This window comes from Larus michahellis, chromosome 2 (assembly GCF_964199755.1).
Source record: "Larus michahellis chromosome 2, bLarMic1.1, whole genome shotgun sequence".
NCBI lineage: Eukaryota > Metazoa > Chordata > Aves > Charadriiformes > Laridae > Larus > Larus michahellis.
In genome coordinates, this window is record NC_133897.1 from 53,905,882 (window position 1) to 53,925,216 (window position 19,335).

The window sequence follows — 19,335 nt, forward strand, 5'->3', positions numbered from 1 at the left end:
TGTAACCGAGTCCAAATGTTGCTACAGCAGGAATGAATAATTCATGGCAACAAGGTCAATAATTTCGAAACTAAAAACTATCCAACAATATCCATAGCAATAGCAAGGTACAGAAATTCTCCTACCTCCTTGCAAGAACTTCATTGGGTAAACTATGGCATGATACCGGTCTATGCTTAGTGACACAAGGACGTAAGTCGAGGCATATAGAAGGACCACCTGGGGCAGAAGATACATGAGGCAGCAGTTGAGACACGTTTATCGCAGAAAATAATGTCAGTGAGAACACTGAACTAATAATATCTGAAAACTTTCGCTGAGAAAAAAGAAGAAAAAAGAAAAAAAAATAACCCTGTGTTTTCACCCAAATCTTTTTCCTTTATCTTGTCCACAAAATTTCAAATACTTATTATGCTTTAATTAAAAGTGTTTCAACTTTAAAGGAACAGTTTCAGCATTTATCGCTTTTGATGCTACAAAAAATTTTCTACAGCATTTTCGTTAGGGTTAGTTGCTGTGGGGACACAAAGCCACGTGAGCTTGTGCATACAGGGGAGCACAAGGTTTCTATACCTGGAAGTAGCGAACGACTCTGCAAACAATATCAGGAGCCATAAAATCTCCAGTGTAGCGCCAAATGATGTCCGTCATTATGTTTATGAGTCCCGTGAATGAATCTGCAAAGAAAGTTAACTGAAGAAGCATTAAAAGAAGCAAACACATAACTGCAGGTGAGCCACAGAGGCAGGTATGACCCTCGGGATGTACCAGCTCCCCCAGCCATGCTGTGACTGGTCCGTAAAGGATGCTAGAGTTGCTGGGAAGGCCTTAGAAAACACTTAGAGTTTTGTGGTTTTATTTTCTTTTAATTTAAAGCCAATCCATTCAGACAGACGAGGTGGGGTTCTTCTAAGCATCAGAGCTGGCATCTTCTTGTGAGCACGACTTGCCACTGCCCTCTGGGCTGTGGTCCAGCCTGGCTGGCATGACAAACGGGTATGAGCTGCACCCTTAAGGTGCCTTTTTCTCTCCGTTGCTAATTAAGGGATGTAAGGTGACCAGCTGAAATGGCCACGTCAGCCCTAGACTGGATGCAGGTCTTGGTCTATACCCACATGTATACCAAAGATGCCTATAATTAGATCAATTTCTCTTGAAATAACAATTTGCTTTTTGTGTGTGCAGATGCATAAAAAATCACCTCTGGGTTGTTACTCCCATGTACATAGAATCACAGAACAGTCTAGGTTGGAAGGGGCCTTTAAAGGTCATTTAGTCCAACCCCCCTGCAATGAGCAGGGACATCTTCAACCAGATCAGTTTGCTCAGAGCCCCCTCCAACCTAACCTTGAATGTTTCGAGGGATGGCGCATCTATACATCTAAACGTTTCAGGCCTATCCACGAGAGACATGGAGGGGGTGGCCCTGATCCTGCAGCCTGCCGGGCTCACCACTGGCTGCCAAGATCCCCCAGGTTTTCTGTGAGGTGTGGTTAAAATATAGCGTGGGAGAAGCTGTAGGTTAACGTCTAAGTGGGTCGTCTTGATCCCAGTTGTGCCGAATATTGAACTATTTAATGTCTTTTTGTCTTTTATTTCACTGTAAAAAGAAATACGTCTCCTGTGAAAGCACCTGGGGTGAAATCCAAATGCTGCTGAAGTTAGTGGAAATTTTGTCAGGATTTTATTAGAAAACTTAATTATTTAATGACTAACCCTGCCCTGTCAGCTTAAAGTTAGCCTACTTATGCCTGTACTTCTGTAGTCTGCATTCACCAAAATTAATACACCTCAAGCCATCTTCTTTTCTTTTTTTCTCTTTTTTTTTGAAGAAAATCTGAGATGTTCCAGCTTTTGTTCTGCTTCTTACTGTACAAATGAACACTCACAGCAATGCAAGTTTTACAAAGGAATCGCAAAAGCTGGTACTGCTGTTGTACATATAGGCAATATTAAATTTTGTCTTTAAAACCACGATAATAAAAAAGTTCTCTCCCTGTAGGACAAGATACATGTTTTAGGTGCTGCCCATGGAAGAAAATGCGCGTCAATCCAGAGTTTTGCCACTTCAAGTGACACAGCATGTTGCTTTTCTTGCACAGTTTACCACAACGGGAGAGAGCAGGTTGGGAAAACATTTTGTACGATTTATCAGGACAAAACCAAGTAACATCCTGTTTTAAAAAAAATTAGAGTGGTGAGGTAAAATGTTTCATTTTGATACTACCATTTTACACATTTGAAAACCACCTCTAAAATTTACTGTGGCAGAGGCATGCTAACCCCCAAATCATAAGATTTTGGTTTGAAATATATGCTTTTGGAAACAAGATTTTTCAACAATTTCAAAACATTTTTTTTTTGAGTGGTGGACAGTTTGTACAGGAATTTCCAAGCAAACAGGTATGGATTTGTCAAAACGAGTTTCTTCCAAGCTTTCTGAAATTCCAGAAATTCCAGATGTTTCTAGCTGGAAATTGAGATCTCAGCTTAATGCTTTAGAAGCAGCAACGTGTTTTGCTTCATTGGAAAACTAGGATTATTTTTCCTGTATCAGTAATCCTTTACCTCCTCTATTTCTTCAAGGCTAAATTTGAAAGGAAATTAGAAGAGAAATATCATTGCTGTTGCGCATAACTACATTGCCTCCCTCCTCATGACTTTATTGTTCAACTAATTCTGGTTTGTTCTTTCCTCTCCTGGTGTTTCCCCGTTTTCTCTCTCTTCTCTCTTCCCCTGCCTCCAGAGGGAGGCTGGATCAAAGACGACCTCCAGAAGAAAGTTTGTGGTTTGAAACCTTGTGTTAAATGTTGCTCATTAATTAGAGTAATGGGGCAAGGGATGATTGTTCCTCTGATGAGTACAGTGGCTTTAAGACTTTACGGAAAAGATTGTAGGTGTATATAATTAAGGTGGTCTTTGAAGAAACCACAGAGTTTAAGTGTTTCAAAAAGTGAAATGCATCTTCCAGCAGTGGTTCAAATCCAGCCCTTCCCCTTTCCTTACTCCTGAATTACTGATTCATATTCTCTCTCTCTCCAGTAATGAAATATTCATAGGTTCAGAGTCATACACATCAATAGAGCTTCACCTCAGGGTATCCTCCAGCTTTTGATGCTCTGAGCATCTGCCAAGCAGGTGGGAAATGGGGGTTCATCTTCTTTCCAGAGCAGGAGGGTGCAGGGCCTGCCCTCCCTCCTGCCCATCTCCATGCGCTCTAGAGGAATGAGTGGGAGAAGGGAAGGCACCTCAGCTGTCTCCTTATTTCCCCCTTCTCACAGCCATTTTGCCATCCATTTCCAATGCAGTAGGAGAGAGATTTGGAGGTGGATCCTGCAGGTGAGGTGGGAGACGGGCCAGCATCCTGTCGGTCTCTGGGACACTGGGTGCAGAGCCAATTGCTGGGTGCAAGCAATTTGGACAGGCCCAGAAGCGCGCTTCCAGAGTACACCCACATCAGCTTTTTAGTTTGCATCAGGGGTGTACTTTTTTAACCTGTGGTTGGCCCCTGCATGATGGAGAAGCCACAGGGGAATGAGCCTTTGGTTTGGCTAATGCTTGCCCTGAAGCTGCTCTCCAGGGGTGCCCCTCATGCACCCCATACCATGCAGGTGCCAGCCAGTGCTCAGGCTGATGGACCAGCTCTGGAGTCATGAATGTCTCTGGAGACATTCAAAACCTGCCTGGACGTGTTCCTGTGCAACCTGCTCTAGGTGACCCTGGTCTGGCTGGGGGGTTGGACTAGATGAACTCCAGAGGTCCCTTCCAACCCCTACCATTCTGTGATTCTGTGATTCTGTGACCACGGGGACTTTACTCAGCTGAAGTAACCCCCCCAGAATGCACTGTGTAGATCTATCTTTGGATCTACACATCCAAAGCTCCATCTTTGTCATGCTAGAGGTCTGCCCCCTCTGCATGGAATTACCTACCAGTACGGCTATAGCCTTAAGTACTTCATGAGCTTTAAAGACAACTCAAAACCGTCTTTCTCTTGAAAGCCTTTGAGTGAGGTTTTTCAGGTGACTGCAGAGGCTTTTAAGCAAGGTTTAAACTTCACAGCTTCTTTGTGCTGGCAGCCTCAGCTCCTTTCCCCCAGCGGTATATTTTAAGAGCTCTTTGTGCCGAGTTTCTGAATCCCTGTGAAGGGCTAAGCAGGTGCTCCTCCGACCGTGTGCCCCTGAGCACAGCACACACATGAGTGCCAAAGCAGATGCAGCCAGCTGTGCGGGCACACTGAATTAGCCAGATTTCTCAATACCCTTTAATCACAGCAACATTTCTCCACGCAATATCCTCATGCCCTCTGGAGGTTTCAGAAATCTCTCTTGTCTTTCCTATCCTACCAAGCACCAGACCAACTTTTCTCACTCCTTTGCTCTTCTACTGCCTGCTCCAGAGGGTGTTTCTTATCCCATCTCTTCAAAGGAACAGATTCTCTCAGTGTGACCCAACTGCACATCTTTCGAGGATTTGTCATCCAGACACAGGTTACTTTATATAGAGCCACCAAGTAAATAATGTGCCTTGTGCAGGTGGTCAGGAAAAACACAGCAAACCTACACATGATGACAAAGAATTTGTGCTACTGCTCCCTGCTGTATACGCTCTGATCTGTTGATTCTGCACATCGTTTTCTGTTACGCATCTATTATTCACTCTCTCGTCAGCTAACTGGTTACCCCTGTGCTAAGCATACACGCAAGCTCCACCGATTCACTTCTTGCCCTGAATGTTCCTCCTGGCCATTTCTTGCGTTGTGTCCTCCCCCCTCCAGTGCCACAAGTACCTGGTGCAAACCTTTATTAGTTATTTAGACAACGAATGTGCTGCTCATTGTTCTGTTATCTTACTGCTCATCACAGGCGCAATAATTAGACTTCATTTTTTTCACTCCTTCACAGCTACAAGCCCCCTTTCACACAAAGGCCCAGTGTCCCAGTGCTATAAATCTGATACACAGATCATGAATTACCAGCAGAGCTTTAGTCACTGGTAGATGAATCCTCCTCACCCACGTATCGTCTCAGATGCAATTACAGCCACGATCAGTGTCTTGAAATCCTCATTTGCTGTGTAATTTGGATTGCTGTGATAGAGGTTAGTGTTTAGTCAGCCGATTTCAGCGATGTGATCTCAGCAGATCCCACCTTCCCTGGTTGCTTTTGGCAAGCCTACACCTCAGTGTGTATCACTGGATTACATCACTGACGTCCTAAGTGGTAAATGTCAGCTACAGGAAACCAACGTAGCTGATACATGGCTCTAAAACTCAGTGTCCTCATTACTGTTGGTATCCCCACTGCTCCTTACTAAGCTAGTGGCTTGCACGGTAGATGCTTGTATTCTTTCCCTGATGAATGTTCCTGGGACAAATGGCACCAAGCTTGCTCCTGAAAACAGTGCTAATCAACCTTTGCTCGTAACTGTGCGTGAACTTGTCATTGCCACTGCTTTCTTAATACTCTGGGTTTTTTTAACCAAGAAGTGGTGCGTGTACAGTGGTTCTGCGTCTGCATTGCTAGGCAACGGTGTGGTTCATTTAATTCCTCAGAAAAATAGGCAGAAAATCAATTAATGACATATATTCTCTTTTGATAGAAAATAAAAATACCAGCAAGTGATAGTTTGTGACTTATAGCCAAATATATGTTCACAAAATCATGTAGGCAAAATGATTCCTTATTGAACAGAAGACAACAGCACTGGTGTGATGGGGATGGTAGTAGTTTGCTCTTGAGGGGAGGTGGAGTTACTATAAAGTAATTTAAAAGAAAAGATCCATGAGACTTCAATAATAAGGAAAAGTAGAGGGAGGTAGGGAGGAAAGATGGCTTTGCCTGCGGTTCACAGGGAGGGAAAAACTGCCTATTGGTGTTTGCACAGCTTAGAGCTGCATGAACCGGGCAGGTCTGCGACCCTTCAGCTGCCTCCTACCTGTCGCCACCATGGCTGCAGCCCATCCTCAAAGGCAGAACTAGTATTTGGCTTTACAAACCTGTCAGCATTTCAAAATGAAGGATTTTTAAACAGCATTTATCAAAAAGACCAAGAAAACAGCTGAGAAGGAGAAGCAGCTGTTATTCCCTCTTAGAGGAGACTGAAACATACTGAATATAGTACTGCAGCGTCTGTGGCTGGGAAATACGGCAGGTACTGAAACAAGCCGTGAAAATACTGGACCCTAAAGACCAGTATTACCCAAGTCTCCGTCGTGCTCGGCAAAATCTCTTTGGATTGTTTCTGGACATGACTGAGTGCAGGCATTGCCTCTAGGCATTTGGGCACAGGAACCGCTTGGTTGAGGAGGTGATGGCAGCAGCTTGGGTGGTAGGGGCTGCCTCTTATGGCCAACGAGCACAAAAGGGTGCAAAAGAAAACATTACCCTTGGAGGAACAAATCTGAATGCAGGCTTGCTGTTGCTGTGAGTGAGACAAATTTTCATGGCAAAATACCCTCCACAGAGATAGAAGTCCATTATAGAAAACAGATGGAGGTAATTAGCGGTCTAGCATGGGAATAGAGACAGGTTACAACTGTCCTAGTTAATCTGTTCATAGAAATTCGTTGACTTGATGGCATTGCCAAAGGGATGTACCTTGTGCGGACTTCAGATATTTCTTTTATTACAACTAAGGAGGTTAAGACAAAAATCTGTGCTAGCAAGTCTGCAAGAAAATATCTCTATCATTTGATTATTAGTAGTGACACCACTCTTCCCTTAAGACACTTACCCTAAAGATGCTGAAAGTCTTTTCTGTCAGAAGTGGAGAGCAGATTGCTGGTAAACTGTCGTGGGTTAAAAAACTCAACACGTCATCTCAGCTGCAGTTTGATCATTTTTTTTCCCCTGATGAGAACAGTCCTACTAAGTTGGATGTGGTGATCCACAACTTTTTGGAGAAGCTGTGCCTCTTACTGAAATGTCATCCCTCTTTTCATGTCGCTTACAGAGCAATTCCATTTTAATGAGGGATGTTTTGTTCTGTTTTATCGACGGTACCAAGCTGCACAAGGCAACACAGCAGCAGCAACACGTTGTAAGGCAAGACAGGGTGTGGGAGCTCCTCATCAGGGCTGAGTATTTCCCATGGCTCATTTTTTTGGACCTCACCACGTGCATTCCCATCACCTACCACTCCCCAAGGAGCACATCCTCTGGAAGCATCAGAAGCAGCAGTTTCCTAACACCTACATGCAATGGAATGATAGACCCTTAAAAACAAAAATGGCATCAGTGCTCTATTACTTCGTCCTGTCCACGATTTTGAAGTGATGAGGTGGCCATCGCCGCTTTGCCACTGCTGCTCAGTATCACGCTTAATGTGCTGTCAGCTAATAAGAGACAGTGCGGTGAACTTGCCTTACAAGTTAGTAAACCCCCAGCTGATTTTGTTACAGACCTGAGGGTGCAAGCAATTTAAATTTAAGTGTACTTAGGGCTCCTGGAGTGGCAGGTTGGCTCGAGGACAGGCACAGGGGAGAGCGAGCAGCAGAAGCTGCCCTACCTCCCACAGACACCCCTGCATCTCGTTTCATTACGGTCTTACTTCCATTCTTCCCTTAGTCTGTGCTTTCTAGTGAAAACACATCAGGTGGCTTTGCAAGTATTTGCTGCAATAGAAATAGTTTTGTGACCATGTTAGCTAGAAAACTTACCCACCCCTCTGCTCTCATTCAGCAGCTGATGGTGAAATAGGTTATGTACTTATGTGTACCTGGGCACCTGTAGGACAAGATACCTGCAAGATACCTGGAAGATGCCTTTTAAAATGACTAAATTTTAGCTCTTAAACCACTGAGCCCCCAGGATCCCACTGCAGTGCCTTTGCGAGAGCAGAGCACCTTGATAGCCCGTTCGTCCTCATTGCAATCACTCCAGGTGCCTTTGCCTGTGTTTGTAGCTGTTTCCAGCCCCTTGCACTGCAGAGCATCTGGGTACAATGTTGGAGATGGGACCAGTGGGGAGGATGGCTGGCACCCCCAGGAGCTGCTGTGAACCCTCCCGCCCTGAATTTAACTCTTTTAGAAGTGTTGATGTGGAAGCGATGTGGTTGCGCTTAGATGGTGCAAGGATCCCAGCTCTCTGCTGGAGAATCCCAGGAAAAGGGGGGGAAAAGCGGTGGCCAAAATTTGGGGTGCGCTAAGCTTTTGTGGGGAGTCAGCAAGCACACCCACAAACATTTTTCTCTGCCACAGCGCTTGTGCTGCCGCACACGTGAGGCAGCAGGTTTGGCACGTGTGCCGGCGATGCATACTATGCTGCTCTTGTGTGTTTTCTCCTTCAGGCCCGGGAGCCTGGAGCAGAACACAAAATGTAATGGATGAAACAAAACCCACTTGAAAATTTTCAAGAGGAAACCTGTTCAGTTCCTTCTCTTAAAGCCATGTGTATTTTTTCAGTGGCAGAATTGATGCTTTTTTTCTCTGTCTGGCTCATAAGAAGTGACAAGAAATTTTGTTGCACTGGGTGAGCATTTTATTTATTCATTGCACTTCTTACATTTCTGCTCCGAGGTCTCCCTCCCCCGAAATGAGGCAGGCCCTGTTAGGCTGCATGTCGTAAATGGTGGATGCAGTGAAGCTCCAGCCTCACTCCAGAGCTCATCCAGGTTAAAAGATGAAGGACTGAGAAAAGAATGTACTGCACAATGTTAACCTCTTCAGAACAGTGTTTACAGAAGAGCTGGAGAGCAGGTCCCTAGGAATTAGAATTCAACATGCCCTGCCACTCTGAAGGGCATTAAGGTTTTGTTTAATTTGCCTTTATTAACAAATCTCTTCCTACCATTCCTTCCCACCCTGCCCTTGCTGTGGGGCTATGACTGGAGGGGCACAGGGGGCTAGACTGAACCAGCAGCAATGCAGGAGGGAGCATGGCACCCGCCAAAGCAGGGCAGGACAAATGGAACAGCAGCGGCACGTCAAATGCAGTAGAGGGTGAGCAAGGAGGAGGACTTGGCTTATAATACTAGGTCATCCACATCAGTGGTGGTTTCAGTCCATCCGCAAAGGTGAAGAACTGATAGGAGAATTGTTTTCTTGCAAAATCAGGATGCATCATAAAGCAGTCAGGAAAGTAAAGGCAAATGATTTCCATTCAAATGTCCCCTTCTTCAGACCTCTGCTGATACCATGGTTTGGGATTGGCAGTTCGCGTTAGGGAATTGTGTGGGGGCAGATGAAGTTGATGATAGTTCTGAATGTTAGGGCAAAGTTCCCACTTCCCATCTTGTGTTACTTACACATAGATGAGACCATGGTCTACTAGACCAAATATTATTTTGCTGTCTACCGTTGCTCAGTGGGAAGTTCTGCATGAAGAGAGACATTTTTTTGGACAGACTGTATAGAATCAGCTGAATATAGTTTCACACTGGGGTTTGAAGAGTGGACAAAGAGTTTCAGCAGCTGTTTACACAACAGGTAACAGCAAAACTGTAAAATCCATAGTTAAAATTCTTGTTTTAGTGAGGCATGTGGCTGTAGGTTTTGAAATAGGAACCAAACTACTGTAGGTATACGAACATATGACTTATGCATGCCTGAATACGTAAGTCAAAGTTAAGCAAGAACAAGTATTAGGTCACTATTATTTATCTGTTGGGAAAGTATATGTCACAAGCAACTCATTAATTTAAGTCCTCTTTTCTCCTTAAGGCAAAGAAGAACAGGTAGAAAGAAGAAAACCGGCCTGGGGAAGAAACCTGCATAGGGGAGGCTGGCCTCAATTAGTGGAAATGCAGAAGATAAGCTGCTGTGGATCAGCTTGTCTTACCTACGCACTGGAAAACAGGGTCATGCCTCCTCAAAGGACACAGAAATCACACTGCTTGTAATTCATTGCCTCTTCATTTACTTCAAGTGGTGCCTTCTAGCATTTTCCAGAATAAATTTATCTTCTAAGGTACCAAGCACCAAACAGTCCTTTTTAATTCTGTCCTTCCCCATCATCTTGTACGTAGTTTCTTTCACTATTTCCTCTGAATCCCCGTTACTGATCCTTTTTGGCAATTCTTTACCTCAAATATTTTAAGGACTGGACTGCACGTTCTTATCTTGGTCACAGCTGCAGCTACACGATTATTCTCATCTAAAAAAGGTGGACTATCCTGGGAATAATTTCTGTTGGTGTAATTCAGGCATTCTGGTCCTCTTAGTCCCCTAATACCTGCACTTCTTACAATCCTGTCTTGGTAGTCTCAGGTATGGTTGATGTAGATACTTTAGTCGAGGTAGGAATGGTAAGAATAAAGCCTTCTTTCCTCCCTTGCAGCAAATTGTAAATCGGATTCCCGTGATGCTCGGGCAGTGATATTGCATGCTGCTGCTCAATTTTTGTCCAACTGTAGGCTTGCAATTGCAGAACCGTAGAAAAAATGTTCACTCCCATTTTTGTACCTGCTTTGTTTCCCCTGGTATTTGCTGACAGCATGAACAAAAGCATACTGGTAAGATCTGTTGTAGAATTGCCTTGTAAAATTGTCATGTGGAAAACCTGGCCCATGCAGATGTAAACTGAGCTGCTTTCCATTAAATATACTGTAATGCCAGAACAGGCTGAAGATTTCATTACATATGGTCTGGATCTCAGTCCTATAATTGGGCTGAATTTGGCCAAAATGGACCTCTGAGCATTTGGTCTTACTAGAATAGCCAAGTCTCTGTAGCGCCATATGTGATATCTTTGACCTGAATTCCATAAATCCTGTTAAACCTTTGTAAGCAGTTGGTAACCAGCTAGGCAATGGAATGAAAGGAAGTGATTCTCCATAGAAAACCTGTAAAACACGTGAATGTGAGTTGTACAGATCAGCAGGTGAGGAAGTACAGCATGAAAATGCTGGGTATTTTGTCCTACAGCCCTTTGGAAAGATGGGAAAAAGTGTTCTATTTTTGGTGGCACAAAGACAATCTAACTCAGGATAATAAATAAATATCACTGCTTTAATATGCAAGAAGGGAACAGAAAAAATCACTGCCTTCTTAATGTAGCTTTTTGTTTCAGTGCTTTTTAGGGCATGCAAAGGATCTTTCCAGCATAATTTCCATTCGATTGCAACTAGAAATGCTGCGGTACAGATGTTAGACTAAAAGGTGTTAATGATGTATTTGTACATCTAATGTCAAAACTTTAAAGTCGTGTCTTTTAACGGGAGCTAATGAGATCCTAAATGATGATTCTGAGTAAAGCAGAGTCATTATAGCCATACTGCTGGCGGCACCGTGCTCGTGCAATCCTCTCTCAACATTTACTGCCAGCATATGAAGAAGCCAGGTAGAAAACTCTGCACACCTACCTTAATTTATCAACAGAACTCAGACTCTCACGTACAGTAACTGTAAAATAAGCATCCTCTCTGTCAGATGACAATCCTGCCTGTACTTTCAGCGGGGAATCAAACAGGAATCCGTATAATTTAGAGGCAATATGTTTCCCGAGCAATTCAGAAAGAAATCCACTTCCCCCCTTAATGCTGAAATGTTGGACCCAAAGGATTATACAGCTTGGCTGCCAAGCACCTTTTATTAAAAACAAAACCAAACATAGCACAACTGTCATTAGGATTTGAATGTCTGAAACGGGCTGAAGGTAGGAAAACCATAATCAGTCCTTCAGGACCACAGAACAATCCTATAGCTGTCAAAACAAAAATTAAGCCTTCCTATAAATTGACATAAATTGACACAGCAAAAGACAACTGCTGCCGATGTGAAAAATACATAGTTCAGTCTGCTGGCTGCCAAGCGTATCTACAAAGCATATTCAGGCCTACCACTGGGACACAGGAAAGGTTATCAAAATATCATCCATCCTAATGTCTCCTTTTGCTCTGGGGCCCCAAAGAAAACCCCGAGTTCACCTCTTGCCCTTCCCTTTTCCCTGTACCACACTATGTGTGCCGAGTGTGCTAGGAATATAAAACCAACTGTTTTTCTTGCACTCTGCCTCGTCCAAAAACCAGTTTGCTTTGAAGAGAGTAATTTATGAAAAGATACATCAAACAGGACCAACATTTTACTAGCCAGAATTAGAGATGCTGCTGCTCTGTTTTCCCAAAGCATGTTACTAATATAAATAAAAGGTGTGCTTATGCCACCCACAACACTGTGTTCATGGGCTGTGGCACAGCATGGACCTCGTGCCTCAGACATTTGTTGACGTGGCAAGTCAGACCTCTCTGACACCTCTTCCCTGTGGTCCCAAAGAGGTCAACCTAATGCTGGTAAAAGGGCAAGCAGAGCCCCTGAGACCTGCGTGGAGCTTTGCTAAAACGGAGTCAAAGTTTCGCACCAGTGTCAACAGCCTGTGGATAAGCTGTGATTTTTGGTTCGAGGGCTAAGCCAGCCTGCAGCTGTGTCAAGGTTGCAATCCCAGCCCAAAACTGAAATCATGGCATGCTAAAAACATAAAGGAAATTAGCCTTTTCAAAATATCTGGCTTCTTTTCCTGACCAAAAATGTCTGGGTATCTTTGAGATGAATATCCAGAAATTTGGATTTTCCCTGCAGGTAATTCAGTGAGACTGATAAGTGTAGAGTATAAACAGCAACTCTCATTAAAAAGCTAAAATCAATTTACTTGCGCCTTTTCCACATCCTCTAAGTCAGCATCCTAGCAAAGTTCTTCTGAAATTGGAATGTCTTCCGAAATAATGAATGAATGTGAACTTTTGTACTTATTTACAATTCACATCAAAAAAGTAAAAGAAGCTTCATACAGATCCCAGTGTCTTTCTCCATTTCTGGAGCAATGAATGATGAACCAAGAAGGGATGTGATTATTTTTGGCAACCTCCTAGGAGAAATAGATCTGATGAATTTATAACATCACTATCTTTCATGAACATTTTCTGCGAAGTATAAAAAAATGCATTGTGGAAACATTGTTTGCCGAAAACAATGCTAACTTGCCAAAGAATTTATTTGAAAATGTATTTGATACAGTGACAAGTGAGTGTTTAAGGATTTGGAAATACAATTGAAAATGCATAAAACTGTCTTGCAAGAGTAAGTAGTCCATTTGCTTGTGACGTTTCAGGATGATCAAATTAGTCCTGAGCAAGAGCAAAATATTTTGTTTGCGACATTATCTGCACACAAAGAGGTCCGATAAAAGAACTCCAAGCCATTTCCTTTTCCAGATCCTTTCATATTTATGTTGACATTTTAAGCCACGTACGTAAAGCACGGTTATTTAAAAGCGTACATGTAAGGGGTATGGTTTTGGAAGTACTGCTTTGTTTTTCTGATGGATCCCATTGAATCAATTTTTCCAGTCTATTTGTATTAGCTGCGCAGAGCGTTCATAGAAATGCAATTGTGTACTGTAATTTCGCTTTGATCACAGTCATTTTCTTTTTTGTGTTTCCCAAGCAGTCTTCTAGAAAATACAGCAGTAATGGTATGCAGCAGTGGATATTGAACTGCTTGCAAACCACTCAGGCAGCTCATAAAAACATTATTAAAAGGTAAATGCCCTTTGTGCTCATAGCTTCTAAACTACGTAAGCTGAAGGGCTTTAATACTTCTAATGCGTTGTAATATATCGAGATGTGCTCTGCTGGCATTAGCACCGTTGCTTTCCAGCTGACAGCTTGTGGTCTCCTGTCAGTCACCGGCTTGATTTGGCTCTGACTCTCCCTCTGAGCGTTGTTTGCCGGGGAGCGCGATGGCAGGCAGGTGGCACATATATTCTTCCTGGATACAAAAGGATCCTTTTCAGAGCATGCTGAAGCATTTCCTTGGTACCAGTGAGTGTCCTCCTCCCAAACCGTGGGAGCCTTGGGAGATGCCGCGTCCTGCGAAGGTGCTCTGGCTCACCTTCTAACCTGAGTTTGTCCCCAAAATTGGGGCTCTGGGAGAGCTGTGAAGGCCACAGAGGGAAAGAGGGCTTTCTGTGCCCGTGTGCTCTGAGCGCTCCACTTGGTAAAATAATAATGGGGCTATTTTAAAGACATCCTTGATGTTCACTGGGGAAGTGGCATATTGCTTTGGTTTCTGGATGCATTAAACAGATGTCTTCCCCTGTCCTGAGGTCATCCCTTGCTCAGCAATCTCTGTGAATGTAATGTTCAGACATGTGAGTTTATTCCTTTACCTAAAGGACTGGGAGTTCATCTGAGGATGGGCTTTCTCTCAAAACCAGACCCTGTGCAGGTGGTCTGCAGCTTTCCCCAGGTAGAGGAGAGCCACGATACTTGCCGCTGCTTTAGCAGCTCAGTGAGTATTGCCAAACCTCATAGTTTACTGGGGACTCTTCCCATGATGGCAGCTGCCCTGGCTGCAGTGTCGTTTTACCCTCAGTGTAGATTTTGTTAGCTGTAAAGTTTGCTGCAGTTCTCTCAATCTTTCGTCTATCTTGCCAATTTCTGCTGTAAACTAAGCATTAACTTTATACTGCCTACAGGGTTCAGGTTTTGTAGCCTGAGAAATCTTGCTGTAAATCGCAGTTATAAAGGTTGCAGAATATGTTGGAATACCTAAGACCTTCACGCAGGCAGCAGAGACCAATCTAGCCAGTACCATATTGTCAACATATTATTTATTTTTACAGCTGACCTCAAGATCTGTACCCAAAATAACAATTTCTCTATTGGCATATGATTTCCCTCAAAAGGGAAATTATTTTTCCCTCTTGGTGTATTAGTGAAATACACTTTCCCTTTCGTAATGAGTAAACTGTGCTGCCACCTTTTCCTCCTCTCCACTGCTTCCTTCCCCATCCTCCACTGCCAGCTCGAAATGTTGATATTTGATAATTTGACAGGCTTGGTCTAGATAGGAGAGTGAGTGTTCCTCCCAGAAAGAGCACTTAAAAGTTATTTTCAACGGTGCAGTTTATGTTTTCACCGTACCCAGAAGAAGGTAGTAGGCAGTGAGCCGAAGTCAGAATTTAAGCACACTGGCTGCTCTGTGCTACATGCTTTTGAAGACGGTATGCGCTTACAGTAAGCTAGCTTCAGGGTGCAATACATGGTTTTAATGTCATCGCTGACACAAAATCCATACTTGAAGTAGCATACACTCATACTCCCCGCCAGACACAGTGCAAAATACTTTCATGCTGATTTCCATCATCCACCCATTTGCTCCAAGGCCTCAGCAGATGGCCAACAACCTCCATCCCACCCACTCTACAATGAGGTCAATGTCATCCGAGATGCAGCATGCTCACGCAAGTCAAAACCTCCGTTTGAACAAGTTTTTTCTGTGGAAGAGACAAAAAGTGCTTTTGGTAAACACCTGAAGCGTGCAAAAGGTGCCATATTTTGAACAAAACCTGTTAGTTTACCTGCTGCATGGGAAGTAAACTGGGCACTCGGCAAGTACTTGATGAAAACCATGTTTGTGGTGATGGGGCTGCTATTCCAGTTAACTTGCCAAGCCACAAGTGCTAGCTGACCCATGCAGGGAGACTAAGAGATAATCTTCACTTATAGCCAGGTTGCAAAGGTACAGGACTCGCTACTGATTTCTTTTTTAAGAAGCTTCAGTGCATGAGACAGCTAAGATTTTGCAGCACAACATTATGAGAGAAACCAGGTCAATGTGCAACTGATGTGGTTGAAACTTAATAATATTAAATCAGACACCTTTGCAAAGCAAAGGTTTCACGTGGGTGGGGTATTTTTCGCTGTGTTGTCTTTTGTGCATTAAAATTTCATGACTGTTTCTGACTTAGAGCAATGAGATTTGCCACTAATAACTCTTTGACGCAAAGAAATTTAGTTGCTGTTTCATAGGGAATTTGGGTATCACAGAGCTGTAAAAACTTATCAGAGAAGATCATCAGAGATTGGAAATGTATATATTGGACAAGTGAATCAGAATCAGTGCTGTAGCACAGTCTTCATGGGTCCCATGCAGCCAGTACCGTGAGGCTTACTCCAAATGGACCGTGCCATCTAACAAGGCCAGTATTTAAAATGTGTTGGGCTTGCTATGCCTTCATGTGCTTCTCTCAGGGAAATCCAGGAACCCAAATTTAAATTGATTCTGTAAATGAAAGGTGGAAGAGGTGACATGGTATCCTCCTTTTAGAGAGATGAACAAAACACTGAATGACCCTGACTTTGCCAGGGTTATGTACGAAGCTGGCCTCAGAAGTGGTGATGCTGGATTTCATGCTAGGGCTGACAGGAAAAGCAACTTTTGCTCTCCAGCCCTTTTAGCAGGGATCTGCTACTGACTTCCATGAGCAAAGGTCCATGGCCCTGCAGTTCCTGAGTAAAAGACTTTAATTTAGAGAGAACGTTCTCTTGATTTTTAAATATTTTTTGTATTTCATTAAAATAAAGAAGACTGAGCAGAAATGACATTTCTTGTATTTCAGTTGGCTTATCAGATATCACTGGAGAGACAATTTCCTAAGGAGCAGTAGGGAATTACCATATTTAATATACCTTAAATTGTTTTCCTGTACTTAGTCATAATATAACCATAACTCCAGCAATCCCATAACACGCTAGAAAACCAGTGTTTATACAATCCCTATCTCTGTAGCATGGGAAAGCCATTTTTCTAAGAAGGCTCTCCATCCCTCCCACATGTGGCATCAGTTCCTGGTTTTCTCCCTGCCAATGTGAGTTGGAAAGTGAAAATGGATAGAAATCAGTTCTTCCATTCAAGACTAGAAAATATCCCTCCATAGAACAACACCATCTTAAAATGTAGAGGTGTGCTACTTATCTCCACAGTTAAGGTTGTACTGAAAACACAGTAGATAAAAAGCTGTCCTAGCTCATCCAGTGGCTCGGATCTGATTTTGCTGTCACTTCTTCAGTTCATATGTGGCTTCATAAAAATATTTATACACACATAAAATACCGATTTAGAATCATAGAATGGTTAGAGTTGACAGGAACCTTAAAGATCATCTAGTTCCAACCCCCCTGCCATGGGCAGGGACACCTCCCACTAGCCCAGGCTGCTCAAAGCCCCATCCAGCCTGGCCCTGAACACTTCCAGGGATGGGGCATCCACAGCTTCTCTGGGCAACCTGTTCCAGTGTCTCACCACACTCAGAGTAGAGAATTTCTTCTAATATCTAATCCAAATCTACCCTCTTTCACTTTAAAACCATTACCCCTTGTCCTGTCACTATGTTGCCTGATAAAGAGTCCCTCTCCACCTTTTCTGTAAGCCCCTTTAAGTACTGAAAGGGCGCTAGAAGGTCTCACCGAAGGCTTCTCTTCTCCAGGCTGAAAATATATTAAAACAATTATTTTTTTTAGGAAATAGTTAAATTCCTCCTCTTTTTGTCATGTTTCTTCAGGTTCCTACAGCTTCAAAACAAACTGTTTCCTTGTGCTGAAAACCCACTGTTCCCCACTTCTAGTCTTCAGCCTTCTGGCATGTTTGGGTAATATTTTCTCTGTCATTCTCTTTTGCTAGTTTACAATGAAAGTACAAACATCTTGCAAGAAAAATTGCTTTTATCAGTGCATTATCAGTAACCTCTCAGCCTAAGAAATCAGCGTGATCAACCAACCACTTCTGCTTTTCAGTGTTCTTATCCCTGTTCCTTAAGAAGTAACAAAAAGTCTGACTTGGAAGTTAAATGTTTGGGGGTTTGTCCAGGTGTAATTTCCATCCTGTTTTGATTATACTTGTTCTTGTTCTTGTCAAGCAAATCTTCACCCTTTTCTCTGTCTTGTTACTGCCTGCCTAACTTAATAGGAGTGGAGAAATATATAACTTACCTCCAAGTTTCTTTTGGATTTCAAAGTTTGGGCTATGGAGTTTATCCACCTCGGTTTAACACTGACAAAGCTCTTTTTTTCTTTTTTTTTTTCTTTTCTGGTGTGTCTGTGTATATTAACAGAATGAGCTGCTTAAATGCATCCATATCCACTTTGCATCCTTCCGTAATTTCAGCTTGTTCTTTCTGCTAACACAACGGGGCATGGCAGTTTTCTGCACTGCAAAGGTTCTTCTTTAAGTTTAATCACGCGGTTGTAGTGATACTGCGCAAGTTTGGAATAACATTTGTCATTTAAGCTATATTTTTTTTCCAGACCCCACTGGAATAAACTGTCTTTTGGGCAGAGTCTAGAAAAGTCTGGGCAAATTCAGGATGGCTGTTTAGAAACAGAGGTGAGCACAAAAGAAATAATCATGCATTTTTCCATCAGGTAACATGTTGATATGCCTTGCTGCTCTTAAAAAATATATAAATAAAAAAGTACTGAGAAATACCTTCTTTGTAAAACTGTATTTGCAGGTGGTTTTTGAGTCAGAGCCTTCTGAGGTCTGATTGAAACTTTGGAAGATTAGGTTTTTAGTTATCAAAGATGAATAGTAATCCAGACATAATTGGTGACGTACGAGTACTGGAGGGGTTTATACAGTCAACTTTAGAGATCTAAATTAGGAATTTAATCCTTCTGCACAAGTCAGTGAAACTTAAAGGCAGCTCAGAGTGTTTTCCTCTATCAGCTATAAATGGAGCACAGGGAGAGTGGCTTCGTATCTTACATACCTAAGTGAGGTGCCTAAAATAGATGGCATGAATAATCCCTAAAATGAATACCAGTGTCCAAGAATGCAGTCGTGAAATTTAATCCAATTATCTCTATGACAGTTATGCCCCATTCTGCTTCCCAGGACTGACGTCGAGCAGTTATGCTTTCTTTAGACCTACTTCTGTACTCATGGCAAGAAGCTAACACAGCATTTTCCCTCCACCCTCCCCGCTGACAATGATGCTGTACAAAGCAAAAGGTTCAATGCTCCGAATAACAGTAACTTCCTCAGGTGAAGAAGGTCACGGATTAAAATCCCTTTGCCTCAAAGACCTGCAAACGCAGGTTGTCACCAATGTACTCAACCGCCTAGCTACAAGAGAAAGCAGGTGTCTGAAGAAATTTGCCTAATTCACATTTTATTAGGCTAACTAGAAAAGTTCCTGAGATTAGAATTTTGTTGCTCTTTTTGCCCTTTCTTTCAAATACTGCAGGGTCACTTTGGTATACGTGCCCAGACTACATTGCATTTTTGCCTTGCAGCCCTCAAAAGTGCTGTAGTTGGCCAAGCAAACCTTTATAATGTCCACACAGCCCTACTGGTATCAGCAGAGCTGTGATGGAGCAGTAATTTAGCTGCACAGCGCGGGTCTTGGCACAGGGTTAGAGAAATTGCATTGAAGGTGAAAGATGGGGAAAAAAAGCTACCAGCAAAAACTGTCTGAAAGGAAAGGCTTTCATTTTAGTCACACGGATGTCTAGTCAGGGAAAGCATTTGTATGCAAAGATCTGAAATAATGACAGCTCTTTTTAAAATAATAGAAATGGTAAATGTGGATCTCCTATGTAGAAATCTGTAGGTGGGGA

At 42.9% G+C, this 19,335-nt stretch overlaps 1 protein-coding gene across 2 annotated transcripts in view; it reads right to left on the reverse strand.

The window, feature by feature from the left end:
* Positions 1–19,335, reverse strand: part of NPSR1 (neuropeptide S receptor 1) — a 98,647-nt gene that overhangs the window by 19,272 nt on the left and 60,040 nt on the right. The window contains exons 6-7 of one of the 2 annotated variants that reach the window (XM_074573492.1): positions 574–677; positions 126–219 (exon numbers count right to left, since the gene is read on the reverse strand). The exons of the other annotated variant lie outside the window; for it this stretch is intronic. Coding sequence (XP_074429593.1) covers positions 126–219; positions 574–677 — 198 coding nt within the window. The remainder of the gene's footprint in view (positions 1–125; positions 220–573; positions 678–19,335) is intronic. 2 annotated transcript variants of the gene reach the window in all.